The 26,750-nt window shown below is 48.2% G+C and overlaps 1 protein-coding gene across 1 annotated transcript; it reads right to left on the bottom strand.

Annotated features, from left to right (window-relative positions):
- Positions 1-59: 59 nt before the first annotated feature.
- On the bottom strand, positions 60-22,780 carry GNA11 (G protein subunit alpha 11). Its single transcript, XM_075902535.2, has 7 exons — positions 22,434-22,780; positions 13,199-13,383; positions 10,144-10,298; positions 8,523-8,651; positions 7,906-8,035; positions 7,055-7,208; positions 60-4,184 (listed from the first exon to the last, which is right to left on the bottom strand). Exons 1-7 carry the CDS (start codon positions 22,567-22,569, stop codon positions 3,994-3,996), a joined length of 1,080 nt encoding a protein of 359 aa, XP_075758650.1. The 5' UTR covers positions 22,570-22,780; the 3' UTR covers positions 60-3,993.
- Positions 22,781-26,750: the final 3,970 nt, after the last annotated feature.

Here is a 26,750-nt window from a genome sequence, read left to right as displayed (position 1 = left end):
CCAATTGGGGGTGGGAGCAGAGGGAGAGTAGCAAACAAACACCACATCACCAGAACAGGTTTTAGGAACAAAATTTATTCCAATTTCAAACAGAGAATTTATTTTAGGAGAAAGATATGAAAATCAATTTCCATCAGGTATTTCTGTAATAAGGGTCGGTGCCCAGGAGCCAGAGTAGGACTGTTCCAAGAAATGGTCACTCCCCTAGACTGGAAGAGCCCGGAGCCTGAACGGACCCTAGCACTGGGCAACTTATTCAGAAACTCCTTTTCCCAATCCTCTTTCCCCCCACCCCCATCCCAACACGCACAACAATACATGCATTTCAAATGACAAGGTTTAAAAACAGAATTTTATATAGTATCTTTTTAAATAGGATAATGTTTAAATCAGGATCCTATAATATACAAGTATAACCAAATAATTTCCGCCACATTGGCACTTGTCAAGAGTCTCTGGCACTACTAAAGAAAGGGCATTGGCACAAACCATACTTTTAAAACTGGGGGCTGCATTACAGACTTTACCTCTGCTGGACTCTAACAACCTGGGTTCTGTATAGTACAATACGATGGTCAGCACACTCCGAAAGCACATTTTTAAAAAATTACCAAGTAATAAAACACGTGGAAAAACCCCATAGCGAAAGGTAATGCCAACATCACTAGGAAGCAACAACAGCAGACCAAGACTCCGATTCTAGGAGAAAGGGAAACAGGCAGTAGGGCTGGAGCAACCCAACATGCTGAAGCACGGAGGGGCAGTTGCTCGCCATAGGATTGATCCTTATGGAATGATGCAAGGAAATCAGAATGATCTTCACCCCACCTCCCACCCCCACGGCTCTCTCCACTGTACAGTTTAGAACGACTCGCAGTTGGCCTGTTGGAGGCAGGCCAGTTTCTTCAGGACAAAAGAAAGTGCACTATGAACTGAGCTTGGACAACAGGCTCTTTCCTCAGCCTATTACTCAAAAGACTTTTGTCCCAACCTTCAATCCCTTGTTTATGGGGAATCCTGACCAGCCCCATCACCAAAGAGGATGAAATAGGCAAGTTTGGTTTTCAATTTGGCACTTTCACTAGAGCAGGCATCTGACTGGGGTCCACCCCAGAGATGCAAAAAGAACTGGTTCTGCAAGAATGTTTCACCATCCAAGATGAAGGCAGACAGGACATCTCTCATCACCCGGGGCTGGCTAACCCCGCTTCCTTCTCTTCTATGGTACAACATCCAGCCACCTCTGGATTTTGGGCACAGCTCTGACCTGTTCCTTCTCTAGGTCAGAAGAGATTTCTGACATCTTGTGGGAGAGCCCTGACATATGATATCCCCACCCCAATTACCTTCATGCCCAACTGGTGACCAAGTCACTGCTGCTGCTGCTGCAACTGACCAGAAAGGTAAACAGCATGTGCTCCAATCTTTACCAAAGCCCAAAATCCTTCCGGAATTCATCACAGCTAGACAAATTCACCCTGTTCCACACAATGGATGATGCCAGATCCTTCCTTCTGTGCCTAGTCAGCATCTCGTCTCTTGGCAGGTCAAAGGACAACGCCAGCACAGATTCAAGTGGGAAGAGCCATCATCATAAACCTTGGAAAGGAACCTCTGGGACATTTGTTGCAAGAATCTGAATCTCTCAGCACCAGGTCCACTGCTGGCAATTGGAACCACTCAGAAGATCAGGGAAGCAGGAGGATGGCACATTACATGTTGCAGAAGAAGGGCATTTAGAACAGACCCACGTCTATTATAAAATCCTCTTCATTGAACACTTCTAACAAAAGATCGTTTTGGCAAAAAGACAAGATGCAGTAAAACTGGTGCAAAGCTGTCTGGCATATGAGAGAATCCCTCCCTTGTTTCTCCTAAACATTAGGCAGGATCAGGAATGTAGTTATTCTACAAGCAGCTGCTGTCTTACTCTCAGCCAGACCTAGGGCTCTACTTGTTGGTCCCTAGTACCAACTCTGACAAGGCCAGGCATCGCCTCCCAGAGCTTTCTTTCTTCTGTAGTGCTCTGTGAAATACAGCAGGGTCTTCCCTCTCCTAGTCTGGAAAACTTGAGGGAGCCCTAAACAGAACTACTGGAAAGTAGTGTGAACTCCAGACTTAGTGTTATCCATCACAGGTATCTGGAACAAGTCGATTTCATTGTGTTTTGTGCAAAACACCGATTTAGTGCTCTGTCTATAAACGAGACAACAAAAAGCAGACACCCCCTTTAACAGTGCAGGTTGGGGCCTGTGTTAGCCTCAAACTACCATCAGCAGTCTGTACGCCACTGAAGGGGCATCTGGGGTATCCAGAGAATCTGGACCCAATGCCACTTGTTGAAACTGTAATAGAACCATTAGTGTTGCCCATATTCACATATGTCCAAGAAGTGGGGTAGATTCCACTTTTTTTTTTACGGCTCGTTTTGCCATCACAGTCTTCTAGACAGATACAAGAGGCAGCAGAGCTCACTCAACTGGGCTTCTGGAAGCCTATAAAATGAGATAAAAGGCCTTGAAGCCCTCAGTTCAGTGGAATTCAACATGGCACCTAGAATCCAAAACACTCTTTATTCTCAGTAACACTTGTAGCAACAAACCCAGCTGCCTTCCTCTTTCCTAGCCTGCTGTCTGTCCATCCCTCCACACCCCAAAAGTGACTGCTGCATGCACCTTGCACCTCCAGAGGCAATATCTGGGCAAGTGTTCCAAAAACAATCCAGGCTCCTCTAAAGTAAAACCACAGCAGCATCTGTATCAGGGAGACCACAGGCAGGAAAAGAGCAATAGAACTCCCCACGTCCCTTAAAACTTTTCACAATCTTTTCAAGCAGTAAGAATCCGCCCCACATCTCAGAGTCCATGTCACTCAACTCTGGCCCTTTCTAGGCAATCCGTAAGCTGGACAGGACTGAAGCATTCTTACAAATGCACTCAGCTAGCACAAAATGCAATGAGGACTTCCCCGCTGTTCACAGCATGCAAGAGAACCAGAGCGTGGCATGTGACACCTCGGGCCTTCAGTCTGGCACAATTTGGTGTTTCAATGCCACAGAATTACTCAGTGAGCTTCTAATCTTCGCTGCATAGAGAAGTCGCTCACTTGATGCTTTACACTCCACTCAGTTTCTTTCCATAAATGGAACCTACTTTTTAAAAGAATAATACAGTCAGGCACTTCTCCCCAGGCTCAGCAGCTATTGCTCCAAGAGCTCCCCTCATTTAAAGTCCATAAACAAAATACAGCAATATGTAGCAAACTATGTATAGCACATCAATAATTTAAAAAAAAAAATCACAGTCTCCATACCTTTTATAATTGATAAAAAAGTAACCCAGACTAAACCATACAAAGAATGGAAAAAGTGATGGCTTTTTTGTTGTTGTGGGGTTTTGTTTTGTTTTTTTGCTATAGATGGAGAGCAATTGTTCCTCCCCAACATTTCATCACAGTGAACCATGGGGCGTGTCCTTGGGGAGGGCAGGGTGGGCACAAAAAAGCAAGCAGGATTAACAATTACACCAGAGGCACCCTATGGCACAAGGCAAAGGGACCAGTAGCATTCCACACTCCTACAGTCCAGTGAATTTACAATCTTGGCCAGAAAAGTTATAGATCTCTATATATACCATGGGAATGAAAAAGAAAATAAAAGCAGCTAAGCGACAAAGTAAAGCCCAAGATGAGGCTGCCTTGGCTGAAGACAAAAATTAAGAGGTGAACAAGGTGCCAAAGAGTGAGGTGTATTCTTCCTCCCCCCTCCCCGTTTACTGTGAAATAAAAGCAATTCATTAAAAATATGAAATCAACTACTCTGTGGACAGAGACATGAGACTCCAGGATAACACTGAGCAAATTCGCCACTCCACAGATCAGACAATTTGCAATCATTACATCATTAAAAATTAAGATTTGTTTCCTGTAATTTTTAAATTTTTCTTTTGTCTTTTCTTCACAAGGAGGCCTGAAAGGGGGCGAGGGCAGAGCAGGTCAGACCAGGTTGTACTCCTTCAGGTTGAGCTGTAGGATGGTGTCCTTCACAGCAGCAAAGACAAAACGGATGTTTTCTGTGTCTGTGGCACATGTGAAGTGAGAGTAGATGATTTTGTCGCTGTCTGGGTTTAAATCCACAAACATCTTCAGGATGAACTCCCGGGCTGCCTGAGCATCCCTCTGTGGGCCTGCAGCAAACAAAGGCACCAGTAAACAGCATGAACACAATTCCACCCCAGAAATGCTCGCTTGCTTTCTCAGCCTCCTACCTGTGAGGATGGGGCAATGTGACCAAATGGGAGAAGAAATTTAGCCCTCTCATTGCCTCTCAGTTATGGGATCATCTGGGATCTAGAACATTTTATACCTAAGTGGTTAAAACTTAGGAGGTGCTTTTTAAGCTTCAGAATACTAAGTTGTAAGAAGCTTCAAGAGGCTGCTCTAGACTGCTCTATGAGACAGAATCTCACCCTTCTGTAACCTATCTAGTCAGCTGTGAAATAATGCTGATCCCGAGTGCAAATTTCTTCCTGACCCCTGCAGTAATCATTTCATGCCCAGAAGCACAAGATCGAGGTCCTATTATTTCTTGCATGCCTAACAAAAATCAAGAAGCTCTCCCATGACGACAAACTGTAGCATTTCCTCTCTGCCCATGAACTACAAACTGCAGCTGCCACCAGTGCTCACTTCTTGCCAAAACGGACACCTGGGAATGCTCCGTAGCCTATTTAAAGTGTTTGGAGTTTTCATATTGCTTCCATAGCATAGAACATATCTTGAAACAAAAGTCTCACCAACCACATCGCATTTGCAATCACACAGCATCCTTTGGTAGCTACGACTGCTTATGGAAAAATAACACTAAGAAAAGATTTAACATCTTTTCTTGCTAAAGATAAGAATCCAGCACCACGTGACAAATGAATTCATGATGGACCCCTAATGGTCTTCAGACTAGGGATGTGAAGGGCTAGTCGCCCTCCCTTCCCCCTCCCCCCCCCCCACTTGCTGCCTCCATCAGAAAAAGGCAGCGGGGGGGTGGAGGGGAAGCAAAGGAGGGATACTTCAAAACGGCAGCGCTGCATGGACCCTGGGGCCAGACCCCAGGCTCCGAGTGACGCTGCTGCTTTGAAATGCCATGTACAACCTGGGGCCAGCTGGGGTGTCCCCAGATTGCAGGCAGGGTTTCAAAGTGGCAAGTGGATATTTCTATGTCTGGCATTTTCTCAATGTTTCCCAGACAGAAAGCTCAAAGCTTTTGGACAGTCCAGTTCAAAACCGGACACCTGGTAACCCTATCGAGCTGGGACAGGAGGCCCATGAATACTCAGAACCGCAAACAGCGATTCCACAAATCACAAAGATCTCTTCCAATTTGGAACAGTTTTGTTACAAGCCCATAGTGAGGAAAGCAACTTGCCTGTTTATTCCTCCAGACAGAAATTTCTCCAACTGCTGCCAATGAACTATGGCCAAATCCAACAAAAAGGTGGCTCTCCCTTTATCCTGTTAATAGTTTTTAGTTGCCTCAAAGGGCTAAGAGTTAGGATGAAAGGGCTTAAGGAAAAAAAAGGCTGTCTGACCTTCTTCTCCTGTTCTCCATACACCTTCAATCCCATACAGATTTGGCATCAGCCTATTTAGTGGCAGATACACCAAATCACTGATCAAAGGTTGCAGAACACACAGTTTATGCTTAAGAGCTTACTGGCCCCAAAATGGGCCATGGCAGATAGAGAGATTTTACCCTGCCTCAAGCTTTTCAACACCAACACCACAAAAGATTTGGATGATTTGACCAGACCATATACAGTAATTCCTCATTTAACACTACAGATATGTTTCAGAAAATGATCATGTTAAGTGAAAACGTGGTATGCGGGGTCAATTTTCCCATTGAAAATAATGGAAAAGGTGGGGGTTGCGTTTCAAGGGGTGGTGTCTGTTGGGACCGGGACATAAGGTTGGGGGAGAAAGGGGACTGGGTTACAACAGGGAGGGGAAGTGTTTGGCTCTGGGGAAGGGAAGGGGAGGAGAGAGGAGAGGGACTGGGTTGGGAGTATGCCCGTGACGGGTCTGCTGGGACCCACACCGCGTCCGGCAAAGGGAGGGTCACCAGGGAATGGTGAGGTGAGTGGCGAACCCTCCACCGCTTTGCAAAGAGGTGGGGGAAGCCCCACACAGCCGCCGGTGACGGGCTGGCTGGGGCAACCCAGCTGCCGGCCTACAAGCGGGGGCAGAGGAGAGGGGGCAAGGCGTCCAGCATGGGGGAGTCAGCGGGGAATGGCGCAGCGAACCCTCCACTGCTTTGCAGGGAGGTGGAGGAAGCACCGTGCAGCCGCCGTCAATGAGCCAGCTAGGGAAACTGTGTTATTCCAGGGACAGTCATGTAATTCAAAAAACGTTCCCCCACCCCAAAAAAAAAATAAAAATTGTGCTATCGCAAAAACATGTTGTTAAGCAGGCCCGTGTTAAATGAGGAATTACTGTATTAGCTTGTGTGACCAGGTTGTACCCTGCTCTGCCAGAAGGAGAAGTTTTATGGTCTCATTTGTGTTTCCATCTCTCCTACCATTAAATTCTTGCATGTCTACAAACAAGCTGAACATCTGTATGCACATTTCAAGTATGGATATTAAATACTCTGAAGTCAAAATAATCACAGTTCAACTGAAATCATGAGGAGACCTAGAAGCAGCAGCATTTCTACTGACATTTGGCAGCTTCTTTAATTTCTGATCTATGAGAAGGGTGCATCTATATTTTCAGTCAATCCATAAGCTATATGATAATCAAGATATTCAGATTTATTCACTTTTCCTTTATTAAAATATTTCTACCTAATGAAGGGTTTGTCTCCTCTTACCCCCACAATAAATTCAGCACTGAATCTGTAACATTCATTTTTATAGCATGATTTCATTGTAAATCGGACAGAAGAAAGCAGCAAACAAAAGCCACTCACATCTGAATTTAATATTTTGTTGGCTTCCTTCCCTACCCCTTATTTAGAACACTCGTTCTTGTTTCAAAGGTCCTCTTTAAAGTCACTTACCATCAAACTCTGGGAAATAGTCAACAAGGTGGGAGTACAGGATTTTGTCTTCCAACAAATCTTTCTTGTTGAGGAAGAGTATGACTGAAGAATTCTGGAACCACGGGTAGGTAATAATGGTCCGAAAAAGGGCTTTACTCTCTTCCATCCGGTTCTGATGCAAGAAACAAACGGTATCAACACACGTTATTTGTGAAAACCTGGCCATCTCTGATCCTAGGCACACAAACTCATCCACATAAAGCCAGATCTGATGTCCTGCATGGAATTTGTGTTCCATTTAAGTTTTGATTCAGTGGAGTATGTGACACACACAAGTGCAATATCTGTGACTGACTTGAATTTAATTACTTGCCAATGTGCTAGATTATTGACCCAAGTCATTTTATGCTTCTCATTGTCACGTGGGATATCTGGGATCACGAAGATTGGTTCCTAGCAGGGGTACGTGTTTGCTCATGGGAAGGAATGCCTGCCACTGGTCAACAGCAGCTCTTCTAGCAGGTCCATACACTAGAATGCTTGGTTGCCAGGATACAAAATATCTAGGGTTGAAGATTTAACATGGGAGGGAAAGAGACACGTGTGCTGGATCTTGAGGGCTTTTCATTGTGGGTACAAACTCTAGAATGTGGGACACCCACTGATCATCAAAATATTTCTGTATAATCTAAGTACATTGTGCATTTCAAACTATCCTGTGCCCTGTTTCCAGCAATGCTGTGACCCACATCGCCCCAATGTTCTCTCGCAGCATTAGGAAAAGCTGAAGGCCAAAAACCAATTATTGCTAATTCAAGTTCCATTCTCTTGGCACCAAGAACATCAGAAAGACTCCTGTCCAGGCTTACCTCATTATCAGATTCCACTAGAACTTGGTCATATTCACTAAGCGCTACTAAAAACATGATGGAGGTCACATTTTCAAAGCAATGGATCCACTTCCTTCGTTCTGACCTCTGACCCCCAACATCCACCATTCTAAGAAAGAGAAAAATATACAAACTATCAAGCTTCTCTTGACTCTAACAGCCTGTCAAGAGTCAAGAGAAGCTTCTTTGCCTGCACCCAAAGCACTGAGATATGCACAAAACACAACTCTCTTCCTCCAAGTGAAGCTAGTATCAGAATATAGTAACGTGTCCTTTAAGAGCAATTGTGCTCAGACAGCATAACAGGAATTCCTCTGATTCTATGGCCACCTCCATGGTGGGCCTGTTTGTTTTTCCTGGAAGCATGACAGCAAATATGAGCATCCTCATTCCTGTTTGCATCCTGGCTTGTTTACAAAACAGTTTTTAGGAACCACATCGAATATTCTACCCCCTCTTCCCAAACACACTCTTACATCCTCCTTAGCTAAGAGCATGGATATTCTTGATCCATAGTTTAAAAAGCCCAGAGTAGTCCTCCTCCAGTTCAGTCCCACTTGAGAGAACCAGTGTAACATGGGCTACAGGTTCAGTACCTGAAGATAATATTCTCTAGGTCGAAGGGGTATTCTATTATTCCTGTTGTAGGAACTCTGACCCGTAGCACATCCTGTTGGGTTGGTAGATATCCTGGAGTTGCAATTCGATCCACGTCACTAAGGTAGCTATGAGAAGAATATGAAAGGAAAAAAACATTAAGACCATAGCTCACACACAAGGGCTGTGTCTAGACCGGCAAGTTTTTCCGCAAAAGCACCTGCTTTTGCGAAAAAACTTGCCAGCTGTCTACACTGGCCGCTTGAATTTCTGCAAGAACACTGAAGATATCATGTAAGAAATCAGTGCTTCTTCCGGAAATACTATACTGCTCCCATTCGGGCAAAAGTCCTTTTGCGCAAAAGGGCCAGTGTGGACAGCTCAGATTTGTTTTGCGCGAAAAAGCCCCGATCTCGAAAATGGCGATCGGGGCTTTTTTGCGCAAAAGCGCATCTAGATTGGCATGGACACTTTTCCGCAAAAAGTGCTTTTGCGGAAAAGCGTCTATGCCAATCTAGACGCTCTTTTCCGCAAATGCTTGTAACGGAAAATTTTTCCGTTAAAAGCATTTGTGGAAAATCATGCCAGTCTAGATGTAGCCAAGGGGATTCGAACTCATTCTAGCCATAGGTTCCTCCCCTGCCACCATATACACATACAAGACACATTAAGGAGACCAGAAGAAATCTGACTGCTTGAGGTAACACTTGGATCATTTAAAATGGGACAGGAGCAAATAATGGAAGACATACTTCAAGGAACAATCTTTCACTAAATCCCAAGGAGATGGACTATAGGCCTAATAGGTTTCTCCACATGGAAACTTCTAAGACTGTCTCCTACCAATGGGCAGCAATTCCCCAAAATCCCATTTGATATAGTAAACACCATGTGTCATACTTCACAAAGTTACAATCAAACATTCAACTTCTCTCTCAATCAAGGGAAAAGAACAGGCCATGTGCAAAGCAGCAGATCCAAGCAGCTGCTCTCATACTTGTTGCATCAAATGAGAAGTGTGAAACATCTAGGTCTCCATAAATTGGGGCTGCAGAAAGTCCTTGTTATAGGATGGATTTAGCATTTCCAATGTTTACTGCATAATTCAGTTTAATTTAAAATGAACTGCTTAACCCTTCTGGTTATTAAAAAGAAGTCTGTATGATCCAACACAATGTCATCTTCCAGAGTCTCTATGCACTCAGACATTCTGAAACAGCTCCAAGTCTCAAATATTGGTCCTCATCCCATGGCTGAAGAAGGCTAAGTCAATAGGGGAAAGTGGCATTTCTACTACATGTCAACCAGGGACAGGGTGCTGGGATGACCTGGGTGGGCACTGCATGGCTACCTGTTTATCCTGGGACAAATATGTACAGCTCTATTTATCACCCAACAGAACTCATGGAATGCAGCTGGTGGCTCTGTAAGAACATATGGATCATCCAGACATTCCAGCACTGTCTAAAGAAACTAAGAGACAGACAAGCTGGGCTAGTTTGCAGTGCGATAACCATATTCAGGAATCTGTAAACTTCAGCTAACAGGGTTCAAGAAGCTTTTGTTTAGGCCAATATGGCACTGATATCCAGCAGCGCACCACAGTGCTGATGTACTTACTACTTAGCAGAGTCAGAGAGCTGATATTCTCGCCTTCTGTCATAACACTCTTGGATTCCAGGGTCATTCCACAATGTCTTAATTGCACTTACATATGGCTGCTCAAAGGTTGTGACTTTTTCGACATCCACTTCCCGAATCAGCAGTGCATTGGCCTGAGGATATAAGGGTGAAGGACAAGTGAGTATACATTAAACCTAGAACCTCTTGCCAAGGGCTCCAAGAATGCTACATCTTGCATGCTGCTCAAGCTGCTTAGATCAGCTGCAACAGCACAGGACAGCAATGGGCAGACTACACATCTAAAAAGTATCAGCTCGATTGTTTTTCTTGTTGGAGATCTGAGTACCAATTTTACACTCAGTAGCAGCCACATCTGTAAAAACTCCTGGAAGCATCACACGAGCCTTAATAGATATTAACTATACAGAAATGGCCAGAGACATGCTGAACTTAACGTTGTAACACAGCTTGGTAAGTTAAGTCACCCACTGTTTAGAAACACCAAAACCAAAGCACAGTTTTGAAAGTGTGGAGTCTCAGATTGCCAGACTTTTGGGGAGCAGTCAGTTTTGTTACCAGAACATAGCTGTCTGGTGTTTCATTTAAGGATTTAAACTATGTTTTGATGGTGTTGGACATCTTACAGTATTCTGCTATGATCATTTATGGAAGAAAAAAATAAGAACAAAAAACTGACACTACAAAGTGCAGCAGGACAGAAGTAATCACTGCAGCCTGTTGTATGAATAGAAATACTATATACATACCAATACTGCAATTCCTAAGGGTTTTCTGGATGCAATGAGAAGCAATTTGTTCACCCACATATACTAATCTTCAAAAAGGAAATTTAATCTAGTATATTACATGTTAGTGGAAGGGGACAGATTATAGCTCCTAGATTCCTTTAACCACATCCCTAAGAAAACACGGGCAATGCAAGCATCCTCATACCATGCCCATGCCTTAGCACTGACTCAGACAGATTCTCTAAAGGCCAAAGAGCAGTTTCAGCCTTCAAGAACCATTCAGTCTTTGGCCTCTCTATTGAGAAAGTGAATAAAATGGCCAGTTAGAGGCAGCTGTGATGTGGATATCTGGTTATTAAGAACTCACCTGAGCCCTTCGAATCTTTTTTCTTTTGCCATTCAATAGTGACATCTTCAAGTCTATACAGACTTGGGCCTCATTTTGGACCAATGATCTAGAGAAGGAAGGCGCTGTATTCTATTCAACTCACTGCCTTGAGCCTCCCAGCTATTAAAAAGTTAATACACAGCTACGTACAATTTACGTGATTTTATTTTTGCTGAATTTCATTTCGAAAAAATAAATCCACTAAGTATTGAGATAACAGAAGATACTAACATTAAGTTCTTGACGCTCACTCAAAATCATCTGCATTAAGCCCTGAAGCCAGCTGAACTAGTTTAAGCCATATGACTCAAAAGTTTACTCCTTGACCTAAAATATTGTAAATCAAACTTCATCCCAGATCAAAATGTATGTGGTGTTAGCCATTTTTTAGAATTTGTAAAAAGGAAAATTGACAGATCACCAGCTGTAGATGATAGGAGGTATCACTTTAACAGTGCAATCTTCTGGGCCCTACAGTAGCTCTTATATTCCTTCAGGCACTGTGCAATGACACCTGTCATACATACAGTCATCCCATCCATAGGACAGTTGAGGGCAACTGCCCCACGCCCTGCAATTTGCCCCCCCCCCCCCATTGTGCCCCTCCCCACTCCACAGCAGCAGGAGTCAGAGCAACCTGGTAGCCTGCTCCACTCTGTTCTGCCACTCTCGCGCTGTTTCATCGTGGTATCAGGAAACAGAGCACCCAGGCCCCAAAGTGCCCCAGTTCAATTATTGAGTGAAATGCAACAGGCTGGAAGAGAGTAGGGATGTTAAAATTAGATCAATCAACTAATCGAATAGTCAATGGGATTTCCATCGACTATTGGATTAGCCGATACGGGCGCTTCCACTTTGAAATGTAGCAAGACCTACCTGGCTGTTGCTACATTTCAAAGTGAAAGCACCACATGGAGCCTGGAACCAGCGGAGGATTCAGAGGTCCCAATGGCCCCAGGCTCCATTCGGCACTTCTGCTTTGAAATGTACAAGAGCCCCAGTGGGAACTTTTGTACATTTCAAAGGTAAAGTGCCACCCCTACGCCCCTGTCCTCTCCCACAGAGCTGGAGCGGGGTGGGGTGGGGGAGGGGGGGGGCTTTTACATTGGCTCCCCCCAGCATTTCCTCCTCGCTGTCTCTTTCTGATAAAGGCAACAAGGGGTGGGAAAGCAACTAGTCAACTAGCATATCAACTATCTGACTAGTCCCTTATATCCCTAGAAGAGGGCAGAGGGTGGAGCACAAAAGGCAGCCAGGCTGCTCCTGCAGCCATGGTGAGTGTGGAAGGGGTGCCAACACCTGCTGCCACACCACGCCAGGCAAGCACTGCTTGAGAGAAGAGGTGAGGCAGGGGTGCGGAGTGGGGGGTTGTCTTGGGACCTAAGCCTGGGGGTGTGTGTCCCAAGTCCTCTAGGGAGGGCCCTGCATACATTCTAAATGCTTTGGTTTTTGTGTGTGGATGCAAATCAGTAGAACTCTGTGCAGATCAAAATTGGTATCTATATCCAAAAATATGAGCAATGGATATCCATGAATCTGAGGGCTCTACAGATCAGTTCCCACCCCTAGAAATTTTTATGTGGGACAAGCAAAGCAGTTTTCAGGATGCTCTTGCTTAGGAGAAAAGACACAGCTAAGCAAATAAAAACTGTAATGCCCCCTATAATAAAACCACAGAGCCACACAGTATCACAGAACCAGTTGAGGATACAACTGCCATACAGGGCCAAATACCAGAAGTTTGAGCAGGCAAAGGATACAGTACAAAAGCCAGTACAAATACACGGCAAGAACCTTCCACTGTGTCCTGGAGTCTTCTGCTCACTAAAAAGCCCTCAGAAGATGACAACAAACATGAAACAAATCCACCAAGCGATGAAACAATAGCTTAATGGAGCTCTGCACATTGGCTCACCTTATTCTGTTCATACTTGTATAGGATTTTCAGGGTCTCCATGGCCCTGATCATGGACTGCATGGCAGTGAAGATGTTTTGGAACACCAGCTTGGTGAAGCCTCTTTTGTCCTCTTCCGAGTAGCCCGAGCCATGAATTATCCTCATCTGTTTGATAAATGTGCTCTTCCCACTTTCCCCAGTGCCTGCAAAGGAAGAGACCAAAGAAAGGGGAAAAAGTCAATCGAGATCACAAATGAGGTCTGGAACAAAGGGAGTGAAGCTATTACTGCATCATACTCCTCTAGTCCATCCTACTCCATTAATGTATCCAAGTGGATCCTATTCCATTGATTACTTCTCCAGTTCCTGGTCCTCATGGGCCCATCCAATGCCCTATGCCTAAGCGACAATGAGGAAAGAGCATTTGTTCTTCTTGATGGGCTTCAAAGCAGTTCTGATACTTACTCCATATCTTACATCATAGACATTTCCACATCTGACCTATTCCCATACAATCCACCACAACACCTCTAGCTGAAATCCTTGATATACTCCTATATCAGTAACTTGTACAAACTGGGATGTCAATGGATGGGGAGAAGCTGTTATGTAATAAGAATTCTACTGGAGCTTTCACCATTTTAGTATGATCATGCTTTCCTTTCACAAGCCAGATTCCCCCTTACTAGATATATTAGAAAGAGCAGCTCTGAAAGGAAGAAGGGATCAAGAAACTACCTACACCACAAATTTATTCTTCTGAGTGACCTGAAATCACTGGCTGATAGTGATTTTTTTTTTCCAATATCACGTGAAGTGGCAATCCTGTTTGGATTAATTTGTGATCTATGAGAATTTCATTCTATATTCAGAAGTTCGGGTAAGAAACAATTTGTGAAAGGGTCCAGAGAAGGAAATCAAGTCTCTACTGTTAAGCTGAACTTTAAAAGAAAGCAGACAAGCAGGCCAAACACCAGGAATTTGTAAATAAAGAGTCCAGATCCTTGAGTTGCAGCAAACACCAGAACTAAAAAATCTCTGTCAGTACTGAAATGGACAAAAGTCATCCTTAATCACTGACGAGCTAAGTAAGAGGACCACAACTAGGTATCCACCAAATAGGCTTATTTTAATTTTGGCAAGAAGACTGCTAACATTTTAGAAAAAGTTACTTTTCTGCATTAAAGAGGAAAAGGGAAAGAAGGACTAACCGAAGAATTACAGATCAGTTGGATTAACTTCTATACTCGGAAAGATAATGGAGCAAATAATTAAGCAATCAATTTGCAAACATCTAGAACTGTGGTGTCTAATGCTCTAGCCAACACATGGCTATTTGGCTGGTTGAGTGAGGCAGCTACTTAGCTTGAGTAATGTGGCTAGTCTGCTATAGCAGTAGCCACTATAAAGGCTACTACTTCAGAACTGGCTGGACCCCATGGATCTAGAAGATAGTAACAGTCAGCATGGATCTGTCAAAAACAAATAGCGTCAAACCAACCTGATCACCTTCTTTGACAAGGTGCTTTGGATAGGGAGGAAGAGATAAAGGTTATATATATTTGACTTTAGTAAAGCTTTTGCTACAAACTAGGGAAATGCAACCTGGATGGAGCGACTATAAAGTGGGTGCAAAACTGGTTGGAAAAACATTTCCAGGGAGTGGTCATCAGTGCCGGAAGAACATAATGTGCGGGGTCCCACAGGGATCAGTTCTGGGTCCAGTTCTGTTCAATATCTGCATCAATGATTTAGATATTAGCATAGAGAGTACACTTCTAAAGTTTGTGGACAATACCAACCTGGTGGGGGTTGCAAGTGCTTTTGAGGATAGGATTAAAACTCAAAATAAACTGGAAAAATGGTCTGAAGTAAACAGGATAAAACTGAATAAGAACAAATGCAAAGTACTCCACTTAGGGAAGGAACAATCAGATTCACACATACAAAATGGGAAATGACTGACTAGAAAGGAGTACTGCAGAAAGGGATCTGGGGTCATACTGGGTCACAAGCTAAACATGGGTCAACAGTGTAACGCTGTTGCAAAAAAAGCAATCATTCTGGGATATAGTAGCAGAAGTATTGTAAGCAAGACATGAGAAGTAACTCTTCTGTTCTATTCTGCAATGATTAGGCCTCAACTGGAGTACTGGGTAAAGTTCTGGGTGCCACAATTCAGGAAGGATGTGGACAAATAGGAGAAGGCCCAGAGAAGAGCAACAAAAATGATCTAGAAAAACATGACCTATGAGGGAAGATTGAAAAAAAAAATGGGTGTGTTTAGTTTGGAAAAGAGAGCACAGAGGGAACAGGATAGCAGCTTTCAAGTATCTAAAAGGGTGTTACAAGGAGGAGGGAGAAAAATTGTTCTCCTTGGCCTCTGAGGATAGGACAAGAACCAATGCGCTCAAAATGCAGCAAGGAAGGTTTCAGTTGAACATTAGGAAAAAATTCCTACCTGTCAAGGTAGTTAAGCACTGGAATAAGTTGCCTAGGGAGGTTGTGGAATCTCCCTGATTAGAGACTTTTAAGAGCAGGTTAGACAAACACCTGCCAGGGATGGTATAGAGAACACTTAGTCCTGCCATAAGTGCAGAGGACTGGAATAGATGACCTCTTAAAATCCCTTCAAGTCCTATGATTAACTTTGATTTGAGAGTCTTCCTTGTTTCTTCTGTTACACTGACATTCAACAGTACTTTGCCTAGTCAGTCTCCCTTATTTGCAAGAGTCTCTTGCACAGCAACAGTGAAGATAAATATTTTAAATAGGGCTGTCAAGCGATTAACAAATTTAATCACAATTAATCGCACGATGAAAAACTGAATTGCGACTAATCGTGTGCACCCCGCCTTTGAAATGCCATTGCAGGGCTTCCACAGGCAGCACATTAGTAGCCTGGGATCAGCTGGGAACTACAGCTGATCCCTGGCTCCGCTTTGCAAAGCCCCTTTGCAGTGCCACTCCGGCACTTCAAAGGGGCTATGCAACTGTGGAGCCAGGAATCAGCTGGGGACTTTAGCTGGCCCTCGGCTCTGCTTCCAGACCGGCACTTCAAAGGGGAAGCACAGCATAAATGGCTGCGATTAATACAGGACAGGATTAACAATTTATTTTTTTTAACGCATTAATCGCAGGTGTTAATGCAGGTCAATTGACAGCCCTGATTTTAAAATCTAGGAAAGTCTGCAGATTGTAGTAGGTGCAAGATCTTAAACTATTGACTGTAAAATAAACTAGATTTCAAGTGAGCATTGTTTCAACACAACCAAGTGCTAAAGGAGTTTATCTCCAATAAAAGGGACTGCACAAATGTATTCTGAATCTGAAGACTGAGTTGCAAGTATTGCTTGGGCAAAGCATAAAGCAGACAACACACTAGAGATGTGAATGTTTAACCAATTAACGAGTGAGGTATACCGGTTAACTGACAGGGGCTGAAGCCGTGTCTGCTCCAGCCCCACAGGAAGCCCATTCCTGCAGGGTGCCCTCGCATACCACAGGCAGGGGCTGCTCTAACCAGAGAAGCCTCTGTCCACACAGGTTCAGGCGTCCTGCAGGTAGGTAGGGGCTGTTCCAGCTGGAACAATATGTTTAACTAGGATTTTACATCCCTACAACAACACACCACTCAACACATGATACAAGCCTCCCTCACTACCCTGCTTTAATACCTGTTTGCAAAGGCAAGATAGATTTCCACTGACTGGATGTTTCATACATCCCTCACTCTTTCAAAGCCTGAATTCTGAACATTCAAACAGGTGGACAGAGCAACATTCCTCCTATTAGAGCTTAAAAAGAAACTGCAAAGATGCCAGTACAGCAATGAAAATAAAGCATGGGAAAAGGATCAAAGACAGAACTTTCTTACCCCATAGTGAGGGAGAAAAGATGGACAAATAAAGGCTTCACACTGCCCTGTCATAATCACCTTAACAGTTGCTGGGTGTTATCTGGTTTATTTCTAGTGGCCTCTTCTGCATGTAGTCATTTATATGGCTACAAATCAGCTGTAAGGATTGATCATATATACCTTCCACAGGCTGTCCCCCCACAGCCACCTTACACAGTCTGCACCTGATTCCTTCACGGGGCAACTGTCTGTTCTCCAAAAATATTCTATAGCATTTTCTTGTGGAAGTTTTCCCAGACTTGCAGTTGAGGCAACTTTCCATTAAATGCACATCAATATAGATCTTTGTTGATTATATCAGCCTGAATTACCAGATTACCAGGGTAACGAATGCTCATCTTGAGAGATATTAGTAAGGTGACAAATCTCTCTATTCTCCAGATTCACAGTCTATGGAAAATCCCTGGCTTCAGCAACGTGAACCATCAGATCTCCAACCAGGAATCAGGGGAGTTCTACATATTAAGACAGAGGCTCATTTATCACAAAGGAACATAATTAATCCTTAGGAGTAGATTCTGAAGTTCCTATGTCTACTATGTCTATACTGCCAGGCAAACAAATTTCTCAAGCAGAAAATGCGCGCGCGCACACACACACACACACACACACACACACACACACACACACACACACACGAAAAAGAAAAGATTACTGAGGATCCTAGCAGAATTTTTAATGACTCGATTTACTGAGTATTAAAATAAATATAACTGCCACTATCTAGCTTGGTCTCCTCTAGAAAGCTACACACACAAAAATCAGAAAGGGAAATCTTTTGCGGTTGAGTATACTGTGGTGAGAAACACTTCCTCATGCCTTTACCACACTAACCAACAGTGAGAGAGAGAGAGGTGCCTCAAAGTATTTTGATGATGCAACTGTAATACAAACTTCAGCACCAGATCACTAACTTAGGTTCACATATTCTAGCACACAAAACATCAAATGCATAACCTCTGACCTTCCATTTTTAAATACGTGCCTCTTGCTTGGCTTCAATCCTTGAACAATAGCCACACCATCACTGTTATGGAACACAGAAACCATCAATGAGGATAGTCTCCTGTCTTCATAAGAACACAATAAACTTCTTTATGAGACAATGTTGAGATAAGGGAATAATCTGAGCTCACCATACCTTCAGCCAACCCATAAAAGCCACATAGTCTACAAGATATATTGCTGATGACCCCAAGTATTTGACAAATGCATTTGAAAACTAACTTGTGTGTTGGGTCAATGGCAGCCATTGCTCACTTACTATGCTAGGACCAAAGTGAGAAACTTTGCACAAGAAAAATAACCTTGTTTTCTTCATTAAAAAAAATGTATGCCCAGTATCAGTGGGTAGTAACCGAAGCACTGAAATAGCACTATTTATAAGCAGTCCAACTCATAACAGCACTTCTATTTTTCACTCAGTATTTCTGGTTCAGACTTCTATATAAACCAACTGTCAGCACACCGGACAGCAAAAGACTATGAAGAAATTACCTCTGCTTACCCTACATTCTTATTGATATACTACTGTTTGTGTTTTCTCTTTAAAATATATCTGCCTTCCCCAAAATTCTTAACCAAGAAAATGCATCTCTAACTAATATGATGGCCTACATTTATGCTGTATCTTACACACCAAAGGATTCTGAATGACTTTATGACCCCCACACAGGAAGTTATCGTCACTCACCACTAGAACTACCATCTTTACAGGCCTATGTGCCTGCTGCTTAAGAACTCACAATACTATGTAAGTTTAGGAGATGCAGTGAAGAGTACCATATCTTGCGGCTAACACTGTCATTCTCGGGCCTTGTTTAAACTATGGCTGTCCCCCGCCCCAACTCTGATTAGTTTTTTTGTTTGTTTTGTTTTGTTTTGTAGTTTAGCTGAACTGATTTTAAAAGCAAATTGCAGCCCTAGACCAGGATCCACACAGCTTGAGGTTTGATTTTGTTTTTTATTATTTTGAACGAACAAGTTCACATATTAGTTTAATCGAGGAATGGTTCAGATCTTCTAGATCTTAGCCTAAACATGGTTCAACCAGTTATAAAACTGGTTCAGATTAACAGTTTTTAACGACAATTAGATTTGGGGGAAGGAAAATTACCTTCTAAGCTTAAGAAAACTGACAAGTGATCAGAAAAATAGTTGTACATGTCACCTGGACAGCAGCTTTGCCAACATGCTTTTAACACGCTGCTGGAATACTGTACTATTAATGACTAGGAAGAAAGTGCACCATTTACTGTAATACCACTATGTATCCACCTTGATATTCCTCTTCAATCATTCCTGGTCAGACCCAGCCTTGCTTAGCTTGTGAAAACCGACGCGCGGATTTGAAACTGGAACCATCTTACATCTTCAAAACATCCCTTACTGGCATGCCAGTTCAGACTCCAAGGTAACAGCTTTATTTAATCAGACCTGCTTCCAATTTCAATTTGAAATCACAGATAAATTAAGGGTAGGTAACCTTTTTCAGGTCGGGGGCCACTGACTCAGAAAAATCAGTAGGAGGCTGCATACAAGAAGCAAAGTGAGATGCCCCTGACTAAGGAGAAAGACATGTCCCGCATTCCCCTTGCAAACCAGAGCCTAGGGAGGCCCAGGCTAGTAGATTGTGTGTGCTCCAGCACTGTGGGTGGATGGTTGGAGCACCAGCAGAGGCTCCCCAGTGCTAAGCCTTGGGGGCTGGACCCAGGCAAGCCAGGGGCCACATCCAGCCCCCAGGCCTGAGGTTACCCATTCCTGCAATAAATGAACAAGGCCCTTGATAGAACGTCTAGAAAAGTAGCAATAACCAATAGGCCTCATCTCCACTACAGGATGGATGGTTGCTGGAAGGATCAATCCACCGGTGGACGATTTATTGTGTCTGCTTAGACATGATAAATTGTTCTCCAAGTACTTGCCCGTTCAACTTCATGCATAGCTGAAGTTGCATAGGGTAGATCAATGGGAGGTAGTGTAGACAAGGCTTTAGGGTTTTCACAGGTCTCATGGCTTAAGAGTAACTTATGGGCTTCCTGCCACCCAGCATCAGGTCTCCTGCTAACTTTAAAGTCTGTAATCTATTACTTTTTGAAAATTTATGTTGGCAGCTTTCTGAAAACCATGTAGAAATACTGATTCCCTATCCTCTAAAAACCTATGCAACATTCTTTTTACTCCACTTGACTTCAGATTCACTTGGCCATATCTTTTGCTCTCCCAACCCTCCCTCCCTTTAAGCTGGTTTAGAGATCTTTGCGCCCTGCTGGAGGAGGGAGGAAAAGTATGGTACCCAAGGACCTTTAGAGCTATTGCTGGATAAATTCCCCCATTTAACAAAGCGGGGAGAAGGCCACACAGGCCACTAGACTAGGCGGCTAAGCGATGTTAGACCCAGGAGTTTGGCAACATTATAGAACTACATCAATTTTCACACCCAAATAAGACCAGTAGATCCAGCTCCCACATTAAAGAGTTCACCAAGATGATTGTTTAAAGACTAAGAGTAATCTCAAGGTTGCAATTTTTGCTTATGTCAAAAGCAATTTTAAACACAAAAACCACTATGAAAAAAAAACCACCCACCAGTCAGCCCCAGATTCAATAATAAAATTACTCCAAATCTGGAAAGACTAAGGAAGAGAATGGTTTAGAAGTTATCATGCCAAAATTTCCTATAGTGGTCTCTCTCTTCACAGTGGATAACAGCGAAGTGCCTGCAGTTATCAACTCTGCCAAGTACAAAAGGATGTGCTCAATTGGAGGGGTCTGACCAGCATACATGTGACTCCAGAGAATCACTAGAGATTAACATGTGGGTTCTAAAATAGGGGTTGGCTAGATGTCTACTATTGTCCTAGTATGCTAGGCACTATGCTACTAGCCACTATTCTCTGTTTGGGTTCAGGCACTAGTTGTAATAAACACAATGATTATTGTTAAATAGAGGTAGAGCTTCTAACCATGCGATGGGCAGGATAAATCCTATTTTAGCATATGCAGAGGACTGCCCATATAGCCACAAGGGATGCGCTAGCAGTAATCATCACTGAGGAAGGCAATCGATATAGGAGTGAAAAATCAGATTTGGATGGGATCGATTGGAAGAAGGGGGAAGGTGAGGCAGGGCAGGGACGGGACTGGGGTCAGAGGGCAGGCAATGGAGGGGATCCAGGGAAGGGGCTGGTGTTGGGTGGCAGGCAGAGAACGCAGACAAGGCAGGTGCTGGGGACTTGGGGAGTGGGGATAAATGGGAGGCAGGGCAAGTGCTGGGGACTCGGTGATGGGGATAAGAGGGGGGCTCGAGGAGCAGGCTGCAGAGGGGATCCAGGGCAGGGGCTGGGGGCATGCAGAGGAGGCAGACAGGGCAGGTGCCGGGACTCGGGGGCCGGGTACGGGGGGACAGGGCAGGGGCGAGGGATTCAGGGGGCGTGTAAGGGGGGCTCAGGTGCGGATGGGGGGTCCAGGGCTGCGGGCAGGCAGAGGATGTGGCAGGGGCTAGGGACTTGGGAGGCAGGGATAAGGGGGGCAGGGCAAGGGGGGCTCAGGGACAGACGGGGGGGCCAGGGCTGTCAGAGGAGGCAGCAGGGGGGGGTAAGGGGGAGCAGGGCAGATGCTGGGGACTTGAGGGGCGGGGATAAGGGGGACTGGGGGCAGGAAGAGGAGGCGGCAGGGGCGAGGGGGCAGACGGGGGGCCCAGGGTTCGCGGGCGGAGGCGGGGGACTCGGGAGGCGGAGTAAGGGGGACAGGACAGGTGCTGAGCAAGGGGGGCTTGGAGGCGGACGGGGGGGTCCAGGGCTGGGGGCGGGCAGCGGAGGGGGCGGGGGACTCGGGGGGGCGGGGCAAGGGGGAGCAGGGCAGATGCTGGGGACTCGGGGGGTGGACGGGGGGGCCCAGGGCGGCGGGGGCGGGGCAGACGCTGGGGACTGGGGGGGCCCCGGGGCGGGGGACTGGGGGGGGCGGACGAGGGTGGGCCCGGGGCAGCGGGGGCGGAGCAGACGCTGGGGACTGGGGGGCCCCGGGGCGGGGGACTGGGGGGGCGGACGGGGGGGCCCAGGGTGGCGGGGGCGGGGCAGAAGCTGGGGACTGGGGGGGGGGGCTGGGGGCGGGGCAGGGGGGGGGCCCGGGGCAGACGCTGGGGACGCGGGGGGGGGGGGGCCCGGGGCGGGGGACGCTGGGGGGGGGGGGGGGGCTGGGGGGGCGGACGGGGGGCGGGGGGGGGCGGGGCAGACGCTGGGGACTGGGGGGGGTCCGGGGCAGGGGACTGGGGGGGGGCGGGGGGCCGGGGCGGGGGCGGGGCAGACGCTGGGGGGGCCGGGGGGGGCTCCTCACCCAGCAGCAGCAGCTTGAGCTCCCGGCGCGCGTCGCGCTTGTCCCGCCTCAGCTGCTTCTCGATCTCGGCGTTGATGCGCTTCGACTCCTTCACCTCGTCGCTCAGGCAACAGGCCATCATGGACTCCAGCGTCATGGCGCCGCCGGGACCCGGGCCCGGACCCCCGCCCCCCGCGCGCCGGGCCTCGCCTCGCGCCCTCCCCTCAGCGGCCCCTCGGCCCGGCTGCGCCGCCCGCTCCTTCCCTGCCCGCCGAGCCAGCGACCAGCGCGCGCAGCCTACCCCGCTGCCGCTGAAAACAAGGCCTGACTGATGGCGGCGGCGACCAACGGCGAAGCCGCCGTGGCCGCGAGGGGCGGGGCTAGTAACGGCCTTGGGGCGGGGCCCGCAGAGGGAGCAGGGGGCAAGTTTGGTTGGACGAGCAGGAAGGGAGGAGGGAGCTGGACGCGCGTTCAGGAGCCGGGGCGTGGGGCCGCTGCGCATTGTGGGATGGTGGGGGACTGTGGGAAGGGGCGGGCTCCTAGGGAGGGGATAAGAGTGGGAGGCTGAGGAGCAGGGGGCGCTGTGGGACGGGGTGGGGGGGCAGTAGGGAGGGCTATGTGCCCAGCCCAGAGGTAACATCAGGCGGTTGTGGGAAGGAAAGGTTAATGGAGACTGACCCATGGGGGTCCTCAAGGAGCAGGGGAGCAGCGCTGACCCCAGCCAGGCGGAGGAAGGGGAGTGCTCCATGCAGCCCTCAAGGAGCAGGGGAGCAGCGCTGACCCCAGCCAGGGGGAGGAAGGGGAGTGCTCCATGCAGCCCCCAAGGAGCAGGGGAGCAGCGCTGACCCCAGCCAGGGGGAGGAAGGGGAGTGCTCCATGCAGCCCCCAAGGAGCAGGGGAGCAGCGCTGACCCCAGCCAGGGGGAGGAAGGGGAGTGCTCCATGCAGCCCCCAAGGAGCAGGGGAGCAGCGCTGACCCCAGCCAGGCGGAGGAAGGGGAGTGCTCCATGCAGCCCCCAAGGAGCAGGGGAGCAGCGCTGACCCCAGCCAGGGGGAGGAAGGGGAGTGCTCCATGCAGCCCCCAAGGAGCAGCGGAGCAGCGCTGACCCCAGCCAGGGGGAGGAAGGGGAGTGCTCCATGCAGCCCCCAAGGAGCAGGGGAGCAGCGCTGACCCCAGCCAGGGGGAGGAAGGGGAGTGCTCCATGCAGCCCCCAAGGAGCAGGGGAGCAGCGCTGACCCCAGCCAGGCGGAGGAAGGGGAGTGCTCCATGCAGCCCCCAAGGAGCAGGGGAGCAGCGCTGACCCCAGCCAGGGGGAGGAAGGGGAGTGCTCCATGCAGCCCCCAAGGAGCAGGGGAGCAGCGCTGACCCCAGCCAGGCGGAGGAAGGGGAGTGCTCCATGCAGCCCCCAAGGAGCAGGGGAGCAGCGCTGACCCCAGCCAGGCGGAGGAAGGGGAGTGCTCCATGCAGCCCCCAAGGAGCAGCGGAGCAGCGCTGACCCCAGCCAGGGGGAGGAAGGGGAGTGCTCCATGCAGCCCCCAAGGAGCAGGGGAGCAGCGCTGACCCCAGCCAGGGGGAGGAAGGGGAGTGCTCCATGCAGCCCCCAAGGAGCAGGGGAGCAGCGCTGACCCCAGCCAGGGGGAGGAAGGGGAGTGCTCCATGCAGCCCTCAAGGAGCAGGGGAGCAGCGCTGACCCCAGCCAGGCGGAGGAAGGGGAGTGCTCCATGCAGCCCCCAAGGAGCAGGGGAGCAGCGCTGACCCCAGCCAGGCGGAGGAAGGGGAGTGCTCCATGCAGCCCCCAAGGAGCAGGGGAGCAGCGCTGACCCCAGCCAGGGGGAGGAAGGGGAGTGCTCCATGCAGCCCCCAAGGAGCAGGGGAGCAGCGCTGACCCCAGCCAGGGGGAGGAAGGGGAGTGCTCCATGCAGCCCTCAAGGAGCAGGGGAGCAGCGCTGACCCCAGCCAGGCGGAGGAAGGGGAGTGCTCCATGCAGCCCCCAAGGAGCAGGGGAGCAGCGCTGACCCCAGCCAGGGGGAGGAAGGGGAGTGCTCCATGCAGCCCCCAAGGAGCAGGGGAGCAGCGCTGACCCCAGCCAGGGGGAGGAAGGGGAGTGCTCCATGCAGCCCCCAAGGAGCAGGGGAGCAGCGCTGACCCCAGCCAGGCGGAGGAAGGGGAGTGCTCCATGCAGCCCTCAAGGAGCAGGGGAGCAGCGCTGACCCCAGCCAGGCGGAGGAAGGGGAGTGCTCCATGCAGCCCTCAAGGAGCAGGGGAGCAGCGCTGACCCCAGCCAGGCGGAGGAAGGGGAGTGCTCCATGCAGCCCCCAAGGAGCAGGGGAGCAGCGCTGACCCCAGCCAGGGGGAGGAAGGGGAGTGCTCCATGCAGCCCCCAAGGAGCAGGGGAGCAGCGCTGACCCCAGCCAGGGGGAGGAAGGGGAGTGCTCCATGCAGCCCCCAAGGAGCAGGGGAGCAGCGCTGACCCCAGCCAGGGGGAGGAAGGGGAGTGCTCCATGCAGCCCCCAAGGAGCAGGGGAGCAGCGCTGACCCCAGCCAGGGGGAGGAAGGGGAGTGCTCCATGCAGCCCCCAAGGAGCAGGGGAGCAGCGCTGACCCCAGCCAGGGGGAGGAAGGGGAGTGCTCCATGCAGCCCCCAAGGAGCAGGGGAGCAGCGCTGACCCCAGCCAGGCGGAGGAAGGGGAGTGCTCCATGCAGCCCCCAAGGAGCAGGGGAGCAGCGCTGACCCCAGCCAGGGGGAGGAAGGGGAGTGCTCCATGCAGCCCCCAAGGAGCAGGGGAGCAGCGCTGACCCCAGCCAGGCGGAGGAAGGGGAGTGCTCCATGCAGCCCCCAAGGAGCAGGGGAGCAGCGCTGACCCCAGCCAGGCGGAGGAAGGGGAGTGCTCCATGCAGCCCCCAAGGAGCAGGGGAGCAGCGCTGACCCCAGCCAGGCGGAGGAAGGGGAGTGCTCCATGCAGCCCCCAAGGAGCAGGGGAGCAGCGCTGACCCCAGCCAGGCGGAGGAAGGGGAGTGCTCCTTGCAGCCCCCAAGGAGCAGGGGAGCAGCGCTGACCCCAGCCAGGCAGAGGAAGGGGAGTGCTCCTTTATCTGAGCTCCTTTGGAAAGGCTGCCTGGCTTTCCCCAAGGGAGGGAAGCAATAGCAGCCGTTATCGGAGCTGCCAAGGCTCCTGGCAGATGCATTTGTAGGCTGACTTCAGAGCTCCAGCACAGAGGCTTTGTTGGGTGTGTTTCAGTGACCTGCTTCCGTCCATTCCAGGGAGGGTCTCAGGTTGACACTGAACCAGGACACATCACTTGTTATTAAGGGATGGGAGTTGAGTGGTGAATGACGGTGCCTAAGGGCAGGGAGCATTGTGGAGACTTTCTTGACTCTGGGAGAGTTCCATCTACTCCCTGGCTAACCATCCCCACCAGAGAGGAAATGTGCCTAGTAGCCCCAGAGCTTTGCTTGCTGCTTCACACAAAGATAAGTGAATGCTGGGGTCCTGTACAGGGGAACTTAGTGTAATTTCACACACGGACTGTACTCATCCCGGAACTTTAACAAACGAGTATCCCCACTAGCCCTTCATTTACATGGGGAGAAACTGAGGCATGGAGAATTTAAGTAACTTCTCTGATGCCTCAAAGCTGGAAATTCCTAGCTCTGGGACCTGTCCTCATTTCACACCTTTCTGTGCCACCTCCTTATCCCTGGGATCATAAAGATGTTTCAGAAGAGCATTTGTTAATGCATTTGGCAGATAGCATCAACAGAGCTTCCTGCAGACAATACCCTTCAGTGCCTCGTGGGTGCATAAAAACTTAGATATGTAGAGCCTCCTACAATAGTTCATTATTCCTCCATAAATTATTCAACACAAGCAGTGGGGAGAGGGTCTCATACATATTTGAGGCATGTGAAGAGAAGACTGTGGTGTTATTACCGTAAGCAGGCATAAGGCTTGGGGAATGCCATTGCCCAAACCATCTCCTTGAATGCAGAGACTCTCATTCATCAGAAGGGGAGAGGGTCACTGCTACCCATCCCATTTTCTTTCTCTCCCTGCAAGATTGCCCAGATTTTAATGGATGAAGCCTTGTTCAGCAAGTCTTGTTTGGAAGATATTAATAAAGACTGAGAGTACATCAGTACTGGAAAAAAAAACCCAAAAAAGTTTCAGAGCCCAGATCTACACATTCTGATTCACACTCTGGCAGTAAAAATAGCTGTGTGGATATTCCCATTTGGGCTCTGAAACCCAGAGGGGTAGGAAACTTCAAAGCCCACGTAGAAACCTCTACATCACTATTTTTAGTGCCTTAGCAGAAGCCTTACAAGCTCCAGTCTGTAG

Source organism: Pelodiscus sinensis, chromosome 32, assembly GCF_052426305.1.
Source record: "Pelodiscus sinensis isolate ZL-2025 chromosome 32, ASM5242630v1, whole genome shotgun sequence".
In the NCBI taxonomy this organism is placed as follows: domain Eukaryota; kingdom Metazoa; phylum Chordata; order Testudines; family Trionychidae; genus Pelodiscus; species Pelodiscus sinensis.
Note: the sequence above shows the minus strand (reverse complement) of the source record. Positions and strands in the feature narration are given on the sequence as shown.

Bases quoted from the DNA above. Each gene is read 5' to 3' on its own strand.
- GNA11 (XM_075902535.2), bottom strand. From the start codon at position 22,569: ATGACGCTGGAGTCCATGATGGCCTGTTGCCTGAGCGACGAGGTGAAG. The intron at 8,652-10,143 runs GTAAGTACATCA...TTCTTCTCATAG, and splicing joins CTCTCTGACTCTGCTAAGTA to CTACCTTAGTGACGTGGATC. The intron at 4,185-7,054 runs GTAAGTGACTTT...TGTTTGCTGCAG, and splicing joins CTATTTCCCAGAGTTTGATG to GCCCACAGAGGGATGCTCAG.